Source organism: Vidua chalybeata, chromosome 5 (genome assembly GCF_026979565.1).
Source record: "Vidua chalybeata isolate OUT-0048 chromosome 5, bVidCha1 merged haplotype, whole genome shotgun sequence".
Lineage (NCBI taxonomy): Eukaryota > Metazoa > Chordata > Aves > Passeriformes > Viduidae > Vidua > Vidua chalybeata.
In genome coordinates this window covers 1,133,991-1,150,000 of record NC_071534.1, presented here as the reverse complement: position 1 = coordinate 1,150,000, position 16,010 = coordinate 1,133,991, and the positions used below count along the sequence as shown (strand labels likewise).

The window sequence follows — 16,010 nt, the reverse complement described above, 5'->3', positions numbered from 1 at the left end:
GTGATCACAGTAACCAGCATCTCAGACAGGAGGAAAAGGGTCGCAACTGCTAAATTAAACAGGCACAGATTCTGTAGGCAGCACACCTTAAGCAGAAGCAGAAGGTAAAAGGATTTAGAATTAAGTAGGATTGTTGGCAACCCATGAAATTCAGTAAAATGGAGGGATGTGATTAAAAAACTGTGTTCATTTTTATGTTACCAAACTGAATTTTCTACAGAGCACCTTTGAATTCATTAGTTTAGAACTGCTTTTAATTTGGTGTTTCCCTTGAGAGCCATTATATTTTTCTGCTGTCAGCCTGATGTTGAGGAAAAAAAGAAAAGTGGCAGATGTGGCGTTTTCATCTGGTGTGCTTCATAGTTAAAAACAGCATTAACTGCTATGCACAAGCAGAGCATTACTTTTAATAATCCATCACAACTATTAAGTAGTTTAAATAAACTTAGTTTCAAAGATTGCTGCCATGTAGAGCTAACGTGTTTTTTCTTGTTCATTATAATCCTTCTGTGTCACAAAAGGATGTGTACGTATGTTGGTTGGGATTTTTTTTTTGGTGCGTTGTTTTTTTGTGTGTGCAGTACACGCACTTGAAAAGTATTGAAAAGTCTTCAGCAAAGGGAATTTAAAAAGAAAATTATATAGATGTCTGGCAAAACCAGCATTTCATATTGTTCTTACAGTATTTTATACTTCTACTCCTGATGTGACTATATATAGTTTACAGCCTCATTTACTTTAATGTGCTACCTGAATAACATAATCATAGCAATAACTACGGTATAGGGTTGTAAGGTGCTTGAACTGCTAATGCTTTCTGACGATTTAAATGACTTGTTCATAAAATGTTCTTTTAATAATAGTGGTAAAGCTTTTAGCACTAGATGTCAAAAATGCGAAGAATGTTGGCTTTTACAAGTGTTATTTCTTTTCTAGCTAAAGTGTGTTTTAGTAATAAGCAGCACCAAAAGCCAAGGTTATGTGGCTCTCTCCTGCACGGCAGGATCTAAGAAGAAGACTCTTCCCACTTAATGCAAACAGCTTGACCTCTGCCTGCACAGTTATGTAACGTCCCTAATGTGTTTACTGTTTCTTTGTTTAGTTTAACAAGATGTTTCTTTTATCAAGAAAGGTCAGTATAACCTGCAGGAAAAAAGTGTAACATCACAATAGGTGCAATATGAGTCTGTCATAAAGCTCTCTTCAGCAAGGCTATGTCTTTGTGCTGCAAATCGGGCAGAGTTGAAGCACCAAAGGCCAGCCTTTCCAAAAGGAGGTGTGCTGGGAAGTCAGCCAAAGACCAGACTGTGGGGGGAAAAAATAAATCTTTAAAAAAAATTAAAAAGAAAGTGAATCAAGAATCTATTTCTTTCTGCATCTCCAGGTTATTTGGCGTTACAGGAAACTGTGCTGCCTGCAGTAAGCTCATACCTGCTTTTGAGATGGTGATGAGAGCAAAGGACAATGTTTATCACCTGGACTGTTTTGCATGCCAGCTTTGTAATCAGAGGTAAGAGAATTTCTTGGGTCTGCTCCATAAGCTAAGAGCTAGCTCAGCACTGGTGTGGGCATACATTCCAAAGAGGAAACACTTTCCAGTTGTAGAACCCCAAGATGGAGAGCAAGACCCGGATGCTATTCCTGGGACTCATACAGAACATCTGTCATGACCTTGGCCAGAAAACTTTTTGTGTCTCAAATCCCGCATCAATAAAAAAGAATAATGTCACTTCCTCTCCTTCAAAAGGCTGTCTGTCAGGTTTAATTAATTAATATTTATAAAGGTCTTTGAGATCCTTTTCTGCAGAAGAGCATAACAGTACCATTTGTCATTATTGCATTAATTTCACTTTAATTCTTCATTTTTATCACATGTATTCCTTTTAAAGTACACATTGTTTCTTCCTGTTGCCAGAACTGTAATCATTTAAATTTAAAAAATGTTGTTCCCACCATTTCCTCTGTGGCAGCATTGGACCTCTTACAGTCCTATTTTTATTTCCATATCCAAACCGTAGGTTATAAAAATCCCAAGGATCCAAACCTGACACCCCGTTCTGAAGCATCACCCATATGGCACAGTTGGAGAGCGAATGTCAAAAATGGTAAAATTGTAACATCTGATTTCCTCCGAGGTGAATAGAGCCAAGTTTATACCAGCTACACTCCGAGTGTAGCTGGAGATTTCCCCGGGAGCTCCATTTCTGACTCCACCAGAGCTGATAGCAGCTTTGCCAGGGACCTGTATGAGGTCTAGGAAGTGAGAGAGCCAATTATGTCCACTCCTTAATGTCCCTATTATTTTCAGTTAGTTTTCAGTTATTACATGGTACTTTTTAGCGTTTTATAGCATTCATATTATTTTTCCTTTCTTCAGCTGGGAAGAAACGCCAGATAGACATTTTTAGGGAAGCAGTGAAAAATTAGGAAGATGATAGTCTAACATGACAAAGTTAGACACAGCTCTAAATAAGCTTTCCTCACTCACTTTGTCCTACAGTGTATTATTTTTTAACATTGTAGTCATTTAAAAATCAAACATCCCTAAAGAACCATAAAATGTACAGCTGCTAATAAGTGTAGCACACTACAATTACGCTCTTTAAAAAAAGCCAAATTGACCTTTTTCATCATGTTGCATGGGAAATTAAAATACCAGGCAAGTAATAACCACTGCTTAAACTATATAATAATGCAAAGTAATTATAGGTTCTAATGCTATTTAAAGTCCTATATCAATTTTGTCTCGCCACAGAACTGAGAAGCCGAGCAAGGCAGGCAGAGGCTCCCACAGTACCCATTTAAGAGGCACACACAGTACCCTGGATTTCGTTTCCTAAACCTTTCACATCCTGTTTTTTTCCAAACCACGGTTCTGGTATCATTATTAAAGCCCCTAATATATTTCTGTTGTTCGCTTCATTTATTACATGCCATAATGGGGCCGCATATCTTTAGTGTTGGTTATGCACAATTAGCACTTAGTTATTGTCTTGTCACTTCAGCCCGTACAAGACAAACTTCTTTAATGTAAGAAGTCAGCTAATCTTCATCAGTCAAGCAAAGCAGACAATGTTTGTTAGCCGGAGTGCAAAAGATTTTCATCATAGTTAGCACTCTTGGATCTGAGGAAGTGAACTTTCTTTTTATTTCCACCCTCCCCCCACCCAAAAATAAAAAACCCACAGCTGCTATGAATATTTTTAATATTCCTCTTTTACCATTACAACTGCAAACTAATGTGCAATTTCACTTTGCAGCTAACACACATCGTGGTGCTCCCTGGGGCCGCTGATCCCCCCGGAAAAGTGCTGTTAGATGCTTCTGAAATGGAGCTTAACTGGGTTATTTAATAATTCTCAGCCTTTTTATTCCTCAGACTTCAATCTAATCTTCTATTTGATTTTTACTTTGCATGTATTTTGGGCAAAGGGTTGCTGAAATAGTCTTACAGGTGTCTTAGACTGAGAACAAAAGAATGAATTTACCTGAAATACAGTCTAGTTCATCTAGTGAAAACAGGGAGTGGTTGCAGGAGTTTCAAAGAATTTCAGAAATTCTCAAAAGTGACCCTAATTCTGATTCTATTGCAACAGCTCTCATGGAGCCTAATAAAGCAGGCTGCTTGTAGGGTTCCTTTCGTCCTCACAATTTGGGACTAGTGGCCCTCTGAAGAATTAATTTTGTTGTTTTTTACAAAAAATCCTATTTCATGGATGCTCCAACATAGCTCTTCTGTGGTTCCTATGGCAAAGCATCCCACTGACTGCATTCTCTCAATAACAGCTTCAAATCTTCTGGTTTTGTTACCTGAATAACAATAAACGTCCACATTGTTAGACACCTGGCCCATCAGCAGCTTGGGGGGTTTTCAGATCTACTGTGAAACCTTTCTTGTTCTCTTTTTGTGACAGAAAAATCTTGTCACTCACCATTTCATTAATAATTTCTGTTGTCCTCCAGGATTATTTTTTCTTCCTCTGCTCAAGCTAATCAAAACCATACAGCAGATTCTGAGTGAGGATGTGTTTATAAGACTTCAGTTTAACTGTTTTAAGTTTCTGCTTTCCCTCTGTATCCAAAATAATGTTATTGTGGGGTTTTAGATTTGCTTTTTCCTTTCGCTCCAGTCACTAATTCCACCAATATGTAATTTATTTCTTGAAGAGAACATTTTTATTCACAAACAGGTCAATTATATCCAAAAATCACCAATGGGTGTGTCAAGGCCCACCAGCTATTGCAGGACTTGTTTAGCCTTATTACTCAGTTTTGCATTTTCTTCCCCCATTACAATTTAAAACCTTTGGGTCCTTCTCTACAGTAGCTTTGCTGAGTATGTAGTGCTCTGTGTTTGATTCCATGTTTCATTTTCAGTTACCATCTACCATTCAGGTTTTCTTCTTAACAAAATGCATGCAATGTTCATGAGAACACAGAATTGTTTCTTCAGATTGCACTGCTTTTTCTTTGCCAAGGCTGAATTTTTTTTCTGGTGTTCTGGGCCCTTGCTCCTTCCATCTCCTTCTGCTTTCCAAGCTAGGTAATATTTATATTGGCACACATCTCACTGCTCCTTGGGGCAGCCCATCCTTTGGTCTTGCTATTGCACGACTCTCGCATTCCTACCCTTTAAACAGTTGATCCCGGCCCAGATGATGCTTGCCCTTTTTTTGCCTAATGCTCTTTGTCACAATTCAGTGATTTTTCTGCTTTTGTGGACAACTTGACTGTTTGTTTTATTATTTTTGAGTACCTACCACTCACCATCCAGTGCAAGTCTCGGTGTGGATGGTAATTAGGCTCCCTTCACTTAAGGGGACTTTTGTTCAGGCCATGAACTCCACTAACATAACATGCCAGTCCCTTTACTGGCCTCCTGAATGTGACTTTTTCAGAGTGAGGAGAAAAAGGCATTGTCTCACACACTGTACTCCAGGAAGACAGACTGGACACAGGCCTGAAAGAGAGCTCCTGAGCCACTAAGCCTGGTCCCCTGGTGTCAAATAGGCACTGTCTCCTATTTCCCCTCTCATAAAGCTATTCAGCTCCAGGATCTAATTGCTCCAGCCAGGCAGTTTCTGAGATATTTCCCCCACGTTTTTCTTGATACTGATGCTTAAAGCTGTAGCAGGTTTTGTGAATATTAAGCTCTGCTCCTAGCCTAGAGGTTTTAGCATCCTCTTATCTCTCATGTCTCTGTCCAGCTTACTCCTAATTTGAAGTTTTTCCATCGCCTAAGTACCTGCAGAGCTTAGTGACAGTCAGCTTAATGGTGTGAGAGTGTGCCCCTTTCTTCTCTGTAAACATATTTAACTTTCCTCAGAAGCCCTTCACCCCACGTTGACAGTAACCTCAATATACCTAATTTCTGCAGAAAATTTCAAGGTGGGGGGGGGAGGAAACCACTGGAAAAATAAACTTGCAAACAGACACTGCCTTTCACACTTTGTCAGGCTGCATGTGTGTGACTAACAAAACGGAGTGGAAAATCTTGCAAGTGGGCTCAGCTGTGTCTTTGACACTTTTGACACTTTTGACTACAGCGATGATGTCAGCCTGCCTCCGGCTTTCCCACTTCCCCCCCCAGTTTGTGTGTCCTTCCTCTCACTCTGCCGGCATCTTTAGCGCCTTGTTCCCTGCTCCTGTGATATTTTCTCCCTGCCGTTTGAAGTCAGCTCAGAGTATGGCTTAAAACCCCCATCTGCTATCGCTGAGAGGTGTTTAAATAGCCTGCTCTACCCTTCTATCTGAAATTGCCTTTATTTTAATAGAAACTGGGCTAAAAATGGTTACATACTCATTGAAATTGCTGTCCTGATGTAGCTGTAAACACTTACCTCCAGTATAAACTGTAAAATGCCCACACAATGCTGCTTTTGTTCTCTGTCAAGCAGGGGAGGGGGAATACAATGCCAGGGACATCCTTATTTCAAACACCAATATTAGATTTTTGCATGAGTGGTCATTTTATAAATTCTGCAGGCCTGAGCACTGCTTATCTTCGCTGTATGTCTCAAAATTTAGAATACAAATTAACATATTGTCCACACCTGCTTTTTATAAAACACTACATGAAAAGCACACCGAGCTGAGGTTTGCCATTTGAAGTTGAACTGGGATTCTGTGTCTGTGTATCCTGGTGAAAATGTACAAACTCAGGCACGGCTCCCACTTTCCAGCCTTTGAAATGGACATTTTGACAGAACCCCAGAATTAATAAAGCACAGGTGTGGACTGATGAACTGTGGGGTAAAAGAGTGGCTTTGTTCTCTCAGTGATGCACACAGATGAACGTCAGTGTGAGTTGTACTGGAAGCTCAGCATTTAAAAAGAGAGGAAAGGGGAAAAGCAGAGCCCAAGTCCTTGATTGCAAAAAGCAGAGGGGAAAGGTGAGGGTGTGGTAAGTCTGAACTGTCTTAATCTTCAGGAAATCAAATAAATGCTTCCAGATTTTGTTTCTTTCTAGAGGCACAAAGATCTGGCAGATCAGTACCAGAGGAGGCACACACGAAGCCATCTTCCTTCACAGCAACATTTCTCTTGCCTTCTTAAGTAGTCTTCAGTACCTTGACACATGTCCTGTGCATCAGAAAAGATGACAGACAGCAGTGAGATCTCCTTAAATATCTGTTCTGAACAATGAAAGAGCTACTTCTCAAAATAGAAGTTTTATTCTTCTTGTGATTAGTCTAGGCACACCTTCCCTTCCAAACAAGGTGATAACAGAGGTCATTTTGTAATATAAATGGCCTTCCTTTTGCCAGTGTAAAATATGACAGAGGTTCTAGGATGTAGGTTAATTATAATGGTCATTCTACTAATGTCACAGTCGTGTCAAAAGTACTATTATCAATTTATGGTGCTCAGTCCAATCTGGCATGTTAATGCAGCCTATTGTATATTCTCTCCTGTTCATCTTGCATGCCTATTAAAAAAATTGGGTGAGGGTTTTAGGGAAGGCTGAAGACTACCATCTGCCTGCTAGAAGAGTAATAATCTTGCCTAATTATATACTCCTAACACAGTGGCATCTTAATATGCTCCTCGACTCCGTTTAATATGTGTGCCCAAATTGCGCCCTGATTTACATCCTATGCCAATTCCATAAAAAAAGTGGGAGGCTAGGCTTCAATTTGCCCTCCCATTTTAAAGCTGAGCCAGGTTTAAATTCTGCCCTGTGCAAACCCAGTCTGTAGTGGTTACAGATCTTTCACTGCAGGAGAGGCTAAATCTGGTTTTAAGAGTCAAATAAGGTTGAAAGTGTGGATGGCCAGAATTCCTCATACTTCATCTTACTTGCCCTGTCCCATTGTACCTGGGAGCCAGCATGCCAGGATTTTAGGTTTTTCACCTGGTGCTTACCTCTTTGTCACCCAATGAGTGCACAGTTCACACATTGAACTCCCAGGGGCCCAGGCAAGCCAAATACGCTTGTCACCGAGCTCGCCTAATATGAAATCAACCGCAGAATTTGAACCCTAAGGAGTTCATCAGGAGCAGCAGGTTTCCCCCAGGGCACAGGGGACCATGCAGAGGATGACTTCCCACGCGGGCAGACCCCAGCCCACAGGCTGTCAAACGGGCAGGCCACTGGCAGCCTCTCCCCAGGACAGCTGCGCGCGCGGAACACAAGGGATCCGTGGAGCTGTGTGTGTGTTTGAAGCCACTCATGCAAAAAGCTGCCACGTGCCACGCAGGCACAGGTAGAGCACTTCTGGCTCCACATATCAACACTGCTGAAGCAAAAGGCACTGACACTTTTTGTTGGGAAAGGCATCCCGATGCTCCCGTGCAGCCCGTGCAGTTTAACTCAAACTGTGTCGCTGCTCTGAGGGCTGAGAAACAAAATCCTTCAGCCAGGATTTTGCTGCAAACAATGTTGCATGGAGCCACGTGTGTTAAGTATTGCCGTGCGAGCGAATTGCACTTCAGCAGTGTATTTTTTCATTTACTACATGCTTTAAAAAAAATTAGCTTGCTAAGGCCTGTCTTACCCTGGAGCAAAAGGAATGCAGGCAGCTGAACAACATTCTCAGTTCAGACTTCGTGTTTTCTGCTGGGTGCAGAGGTGGTTTCATCTCCCACTGATGCACTGGCGGATTTTCTTTGTTTTTCGTTGATTTTAAATGCGACTTCTTTGGGAAAAACAAGCGTTACATGTTGGCACTAGTTACGACTCTTTTACCTAATCTTGTAAGGCGCACAAAAGAATTTTTCTCAGCATTGCTGTCAATGGACAAAAATACAAAAGATGGAAACTAGAGAAAAACACCAAAGAACAACTTTTATGCATGAATTCTGCATTTAAACATAGCTACTCAAAATCATTTTGTCTTGTTAGTAGCCTAGTATACTAGGATTGGGATATAGGAATAATAGGAACTTCTGCAAAAGAGTGTTGACCATAAATAAAGATTTCAGGATCCTCCCATAATCTCTATTTTCAATCATCAGCAGCAGCAGGCAGTAATCCCACAGAAAAAAAAAAAAAAAGTCCACAAATAAACAAACCAATTTTCCTTTAAGAGCAGAGCTAATTCTTTTCAATCCACTTTTTTATTACACTATTTTCCCTCTATCTATTTAGCTAGCATAAGGATAAATTTCCAAAGCTACCCAGTTGGAAAATAAATGGGTTCACTGTTTGTCTAGCATTCCAATCTTCACAAATGTAAATCAGTCCAACTGCTACTCATTTAAACCTCCAACTTCACAAAACATTAAAGGACTGCTTTCCATACACAATTTAATCTGTAACAATTCACCAAGATTTCTGCTTGAACATCATTAGAAATTGACTATCTGATAAAGACAGGCCACTATCAGGGTCACGTGGGTCAAGCTGTGTCATTTATGGAGTTTTACTGGGTCAACTCCAGCAGGCACCACTATTTGAAGGTTAAATTGTTACAATTAAATACATATCCAGCTATTCCCATAGCTACTGTGCTGTTAAATCTGCCGTAAACAACACAAGCATTTATATCTGACCCTAATTGTGTCCAAGATGTCACCATTTGGAAATTATACTAAAAAAAAGGACATTATAATCCGTTACACATTAAACAATACTTCATGTACTGAGATCCATAATTAGCTGCTAGAAGCTGGTATCGTTTATTCACATCAGTGTTAGGGGGTTCATTTAGGTTACTTTCTTTCATTTTAATTGCAATAAGGCAGGCAGTGCCTCCCAATATATTTCATAGCTGGAGAGTTCACTACAAACAAAGCCATGTAACCCTGCCAAAGCAGTCACTAGGGAAACTTTTTTTCTGCACTGGCCCCATTCACTTCTCCCTAAGCATCTTCCAGAAGAGTGGCTTTGTCAAGGGGAAGAAGGACTGCAGGGTGTGTCAGGGAAGAGCCCTCTTAAATTCAAGCACATATATTTTTAGCTGGGAAATCCTACTTTACTGGAAGTTTGAAGCCAGCCAGCCAGGAGCGTTAACATTTTGTGATTGTCCTGCTCATCAGAGGAAAGCAAAGGAAATCTCTCAGTGGTGTTTTGCAGCAATCAGATCGTTCTGATGCACGCAATACTGTAACAAGGTGGGTGCACTGATACCACGAGAGAGAGAGGAGTTAGCTGAGTAACTAAATTTGTAATCAACTCCTATAGGAAAAAAAAAGGAAAAAGGTTTTTTTTTTTTTTTTTCTGCATGCCTGCGTGTCTCTGGTTTACATATACTTTACAGTGAGTGTAAAGTTGTGTGTGTGCTAGAAGCAGTTCTCAGAATCACCATCTTAAATCAAATCTAGCAAAACATCCAACTGGAACATAACAAGAAATTCTTACTAAGACACAAGAGAAACACAAGATATCTCAGACAGGCTTTCTACTGCACGCTTTGCTATACTTTGTCTTCCTTCTGGTTTGCAGGACACTTACTTTTCACTCAGCTCAGCAGCCTGGCATATTTATTGTGTTTTTAGCTGTGTGCCAGTGACCTGATCCAGGACTCCCACAGCCCACGGTGGGCTTTGAATGAGGTCTTTGGCTGGGGAAGCAGAAGTGCCTGAATGCACTAGATTTTGTTGAAAGCACAGGATTACTTGTGGCACCAGGGCAATTCCTCTGCTGGGCTTTCCCACATGCACATGTGGGTGCTGTCCAGCCAACACTTACTCTACAACCCTCACCTGCAAGCCTATATCCCACCATTTACCCTCAAACTCTCTTTTTCTTTTCTCTTTATTGTTTTAATTTCAGATTTTGTGTCGGAGACAAATTTTTCCTGAAGAACAACATGATTCTGTGCCAGACAGACTATGAGGAGGGTTTAATGAAAGAAGGTTATGCACCCCAGGTTCGCTGATCAGATGCCACATCATTAAGAATAAAAAGCACTACGTTCTTTTATCTTTTTTGCTCAACATGTACATAAGAAATGACACAGGAACCTACTGAATAGCATAGATATAGGGAGACAGAATGGTTGCGTGAAATAAAAGGCGGACTGCATCTGTATGTAGTGAAAATTGCTCCAGTTCAGAGTTGAATGTTAATTAAAAAGGTACTGTATATACAGCTGGATTCTTTTTGCTTGCTCTTGGGATTTTCAGTTTGTTTGGGGTTTTTTTTTTTTTTTGTTTCTTTTTGTGTCATTTGGCATGAGATGTTTATTTTGGACTATTGTACATAATGTATTGTAATATTTGAAGCACAAATGTAATACAGTTTTATTGTGTTACCATTTGTGTTCCTGTTTGCTTCTTTGTATTGTTGCATTTAGTACAATCAGTGTCTAAACTTACTGTATATTTATGCTTTCTGTATCTACCAGCTATTTTAAATGAGCTGTATCTTTCTAGTAAAAAGCATTAAAGAGCAAATCCCAACCATTATGCTACACTTAGAGCTTAAGAATACTGTTTACATTAAAACTATTTAGAAATCTAATAACTAGCAGCACCTGCTGCTAATGATGCTATGGTTAAGGGTCTATCAGCACTTCTCTTATAAGCCTCTATTTTTCAGGGGTTAAGCATCTGCTGTTTAATTGCATGGATTTTCCTCAAAGAGCACTTTTATTTTACTACAAAATTTTGAAAAGCAAATCTGACTGGTTTGAGCTATATTATAAAAGGTGCAAAAGTTAATGATTTTGGGTGCTGCTTTTGTGCCCCTTAGGCATTCCAAATGCCTGGATTTGATTTTTAATTTAGCTGGAAAAATTAAGCCCTAATGCAAACCAGTGCCTCTGGGTATCTTATTTTATATATATATATACATATATATATATAAAAATATAGATGTTATTTTTCTGAAATCCTTAATTTGAGGGGGGAGGAAAGGGAGAAGATTTTTCTTTATATGCATTTTAAAGAAGTCTTACAATTTGAGGGGTCTCTCTTTCTCCCTCATCTCCCTCTCTCTCTTTCCCTTTTTTTTTTTTTTTTTTTTTTTTTTTTTTCTTAATCAGGGCTTAACCCTAATATGTTTTCTGGGGCTGCGTCCTCAACAAACCCTGGAAAAAAAAAAATAAAAAGTGAAAGTAGAAGGCACTGTAAACAGCCCCCTCTGAGGGTCTATTTACACTGAGGAAACGACCCTGAGCTGACACTGGGAGAGTGACTGGTTGCTAATTACCCACCTCGGTGAATGCTGAAGGCAATTTAAATGCTGATGTGGATGGGACAAAACTCAGCAATAGCAAGCGAGAGCTACCACACTCGAGTGCACAGGTACCTTGCTGTCCATGCCAACGTCCTACAGGTTTGTCCCATCAATACTGGCAATTAAAATCCTTTTGACAGAGGTGGAATCGCTGCTGACAGCTCCTGTTGGCAACCAGTCCGTTTTCTAGGAGAGGTGGACTTCTTTTAAAGCCATGAAGCTATTGCATCAGCAGGACGTCCCTAAGTGCTCACACCCCTGACAGAGCTTACAGGTGTTTGGCAAAGGAGAGCAGGATGAATGTTTAAAAAGTTGTTCAATGCATATTTATGTCTTGTCTGTTTGCCACTGTAATCTAGCTCACCGGGAAAACAGCCTGTATTAAAAACACACAAACAAACAACAAAACAGTATTAAGAAGAAGAAGAAAAAAAAAAAGCCAACATGAAACCCTCTATACCCTATGTTGTTATGAAGCTAAGCTCTTGTTTTTATTTCGAGTATGAACCCATGACTCTGCTCAAGTTGACTGCTGCCCTTCCCTGCTCTTCCTGTCCTGTTGCAGTTTCGGCATGTTTTTGCTGGGGATGGTCAAAGAAGCTTTGTAATGCAGTGGGGAAATTCCTTAAGTGTATGGTAAGAGCGCTCTGCACAGTGGCTTGACTTAGAAATAGATATTTAGTTTTAATGACTGTTGTTACAGTGTGGTTTTTTGGTTTTTTTTTTTTTTTTTTCTGGCTGTGAACCCTTTTGAAAATAAGCGTGGCTCACAAAAGTTGACTCTGACTCATACAGGACCAGAAAGAAATGCAACAGCTCCTCAGGCTGTTCTTGTTAATTAGAAGAAATAGCTCCACATAGTTTTCCAAATTAAATTTAGCCCTCTTTTGTGGACTATCTTCCTTCCTAACCTTGAGCACAAGTGTCTCTTGCACTCCCTTCCCCAGTCCCTTAATGTCTTTGGGATAACGAAGCAGTTGGTGTCAGAGGTACTATTAGGCCCTTTCAGACCTACTTCAGTGCAATAAACAAGCTGTCCTTTCCATGAAGGTCAGGATGGACAGAAAGGGAAGAATCATATTATGTTGTTTTGAGCCCAATTTCAATTTTCTCCTCCAGCCCCTCTTGGGTCTTTCCATCAGAAATCGGGAAGATCTCTCTTCTGCTTTCCAGTAGTAGGCTGCAGAAGGGATAGAAATCCCTGCTTCAGAAATAAGAAAGAAAGCTCCTTGGCTCTGTCTTTGGCTCCCTGTAAGCTTGGGCAAGTCACTCAGCTTCTCTGTGCCTCAGTTCTCCCCGTGTGTCCAATGGGGCTAATGGATACAGTGCTTTTGTAAAGCATTTTTGGCTCTTCAAGAGAACCAACAGCCTTGTGAACGTCACGAGCAGCGTTAGGACAACCTGGGAGGAGCAGAATTCCCAGGAGGTAACCACAGGTCTGAGGCAGGAAAGCACCAAAACCAGCTCAGCCTGAGGAAGGCTTGGCTGGGGATGATGGCAGCTGAACACTAATAGTGCTGTAAAAGCTCAAGGAATCTCTCATTCCCACAAAGTGCCACTGCTCAGCTCTTTATGGAGCAAATGAAGAGAGGGAAATGGGAAAAGAGTGGCTCATTACTACATGCTACGTGGCTCATATGTGCATTTTGTGACCTAGGCTCAAAGTGTGGAAGAGGAAGGTGGTCCTGCAAGGGAGAAAAAAAAAAATAGTCTCACCATCAATCTTAATTGATGCAAGGATAAAGAAATATGGATATGTTTGCAGTGCACAATGGTATGGCATTGCTTTGAGCACTTTATGCTCATCTGTCTTATTCACATACATATCTAAAATTTGTATGTAGAGGATACAGAATAAATTTAGGTTTGTTGTAGGTCAAAGATCAATTACACATTTTCCTGTATTTCAAACTTCCTTCTTGCCTGGCTGTTAAAATAATGGCTGAGAGATGAAATATTTAATGGAAACACTTGCAACTCCAATAAAGTATATCATCATAAGTCAGTACTGGAGAGAGATTATCTGCCAGGCCACTTTAGTGATCATTTTGACAGAGGTCTAGACCATTTCTTTGGGTTGCTTTTTGTTATCTGCCTTGGTTCTCCTTCTCCATCACTGTGTGTGTCAACATGCTGCCTGCATCCAGCAAACCACTCTGATAGAGCCCCTTACTCAGTGTATTTGCCATGCTTCCACTTGTGCCTCCCATCTTTATCTGTACACATCGTGAAGTTTAGCCAGACAAAAATAATAATATCAATAATTTATTTTTTTTTAATCTACTACAATCTACTTGGATGGCTGGTTTTGAGCCATGTGGAAAACTAAAATTTATCAAACCTTGATTTTTCAACTGTGAAGAGCTCCTCTGACAACTGTATCCTGCTGTGTCTGTTATCTGCCACAACTGGTGATGGATCAAGACAGCCTGTGTTTGGCAGAAACAGTGACCAGGGCTAAAATTTGATCTATTTCATGATTGTGTTTTTCTATCTTCTGGGTTGTTTGGTGGTTTTTTTTAAAGCACACTTTCATGTTTTTCCTATCCTCCCAAAATGTTCCAATTTTTGCTCACATGATGTAAATAAAGGAAAATCATCCAGCAATCCCTCAAATGTTCCTAATTGCCTACACATAAAATGACTTGGGGAAGACAGATTGAAAAGTGGTCAGTGAGAAGGGAGACTGGGAAAAAGAAACAAACAGGGACTGTGGCAAGGTTTTGACTGTATAGATTTTAAAGTACTTTAAAGGCTTTTTTCAACGTAATATGCAGCAGCTTCTTATAATTTTCTCAGCAGTAGGTAGTTTACAGTCATCTGTACCTAGAACAAATCTTGTCAAAAATGAAGGTCTGTAGTGATTGCTGGGTATAATTTTATACATTTAGCTGATTTTTCTGAAAGCTTCCACTGTGCTGCTGTTGTCAGACTAAATTATCAATTTAGCCATTTGTTGTTCAATGAATAAAAAACTCCTATGGCATTGGAGATGTTGTGGTTTCAATAAAGCAAAAGCTTTAACAAGTCAAACTATACAAAGCAAAGTGTGTACTGTATATAAGAGCAGTGTTTTTATTCCTTTAAATGCCACTTTAGATTAAAAAAAAAAGCCAATTACATATTCACTTAACACATTCCTCCTACTTCAGGCCAATGATGCAGTCCAAACCTGTTTACTGCTCAGTACCTTGGAAAAGGAAACCAAAATACAATATGTGCAAGGTAATAGGCCATTAGCACAAACATGCTCCCAGTAAAAATCCTTTGTGTAGGCACCTTTCTAAAAGCTGCCAATTGTGGCTGATGGAAGTATTATAAAGGAAGTGATTTTAATACTATTTAAGGCATTAAAAGCTGAAGAGTATCTGTTTAAGGCATTAAAGTAAGAGCTGCATGTATCTAATACCTTTTAAAATGCCCTTCTGCTGATTTATATTCATCCTGAACCTGCTAATAATGAGTATACATAAGCAAATACCATCTTCCACCTATTCAGCATGTCATTGATATGAAAGCCCCAGAAAATATCTCACGTAATCAGTGTGTTCAGAGAGTTATCTAGCACAAATTACTCATTAACTCAATAGCACATAATAAAAAAGAACATCAATTAATTAATGAGTCACCCTCAGATCACTTTGATTACAACACAGCTCTGTTGAAACAGCGGTTATAAATGGAGCTGCCTCTCTTTATTCATTGTTTGCAATTGGCCCATTATTTTGCAGAGACCAGTGTCATATTTAACACATGCCTGCAGGTAATTGTGTGATTAGTTTCATAAATGAAGATGCAGAGGGAGAAGGCGGAGCGCCTCGCTCGGCAGCCGAGGTGGAAGGTGCCGGGATGCGGAGCTCTGCGGCAGCCACGGGGGCAGCCTTTCCCTCCCTTCCCCTCACAGCCTTCACTGCACGGCCCTGGTGACAGGACAACACCCAGAACTAGTCCTGCTGACCTCTGATTCCAACCCAAAAATCTCAAAGCCCCGGGAAAACACTCATGATTTGGGCCTCCCTCCTCCGTGGATGTCGGTCTCTTCTCCCAAGTGACAAGCAACAGGACAAGAGGAATGCTGTGCTCCTCTGGGAAATGGTTTTTCCCTCCCCAGAGGCCCCTGTAGCTGTAAGCATGTTAGTTTAACCCTTCCTTCTTTTCTTGACCCAACTGGCTGGGAGCCAATTATCTTTTCCTGAGCAGGAGTCTAGATAAGGCCCTGTTCTTCCTTGTTCACCCTCTTTCCCTCTTTCTCCCCTGGAAACCTTCGAGAATGAATGTCTTGGACCACATCGGGGGTTAGAGCCTCTTTTGGAATCTTTTGCCTTGACCCTGAAATATTCCCCCCAAAGCCCTCTCAGATCTGGGCTAGTCCAGTAACTCTGGGGGG

At 40.4% G+C, this 16,010-nt stretch overlaps 1 protein-coding gene across 4 annotated transcripts in view; it reads left to right on the top strand.

Moving 5' to 3' along the window:
• LMO3 (LIM domain only 3) overlaps positions 1-14,614 on the top strand; it is a 61,134-nt gene extending 46,520 nt beyond the window's left edge. For all 4 annotated transcript variants that reach the window (XM_053943934.1, XM_053943936.1, XM_053943935.1 and 1 more), the window contains 2 exons: positions 1,385-1,510; positions 10,217-14,614. In XM_053943934.1, the coding sequence (XP_053799909.1) occupies positions 1,385-1,510; positions 10,217-10,322 (232 nt within the window). In that variant the 3' untranslated portion in view covers positions 10,323-14,614. The remainder of the gene's footprint in view (positions 1-1,384; positions 1,511-10,216) is intronic.
• Positions 14,615-16,010: the final 1,396 nt, after the last annotated feature.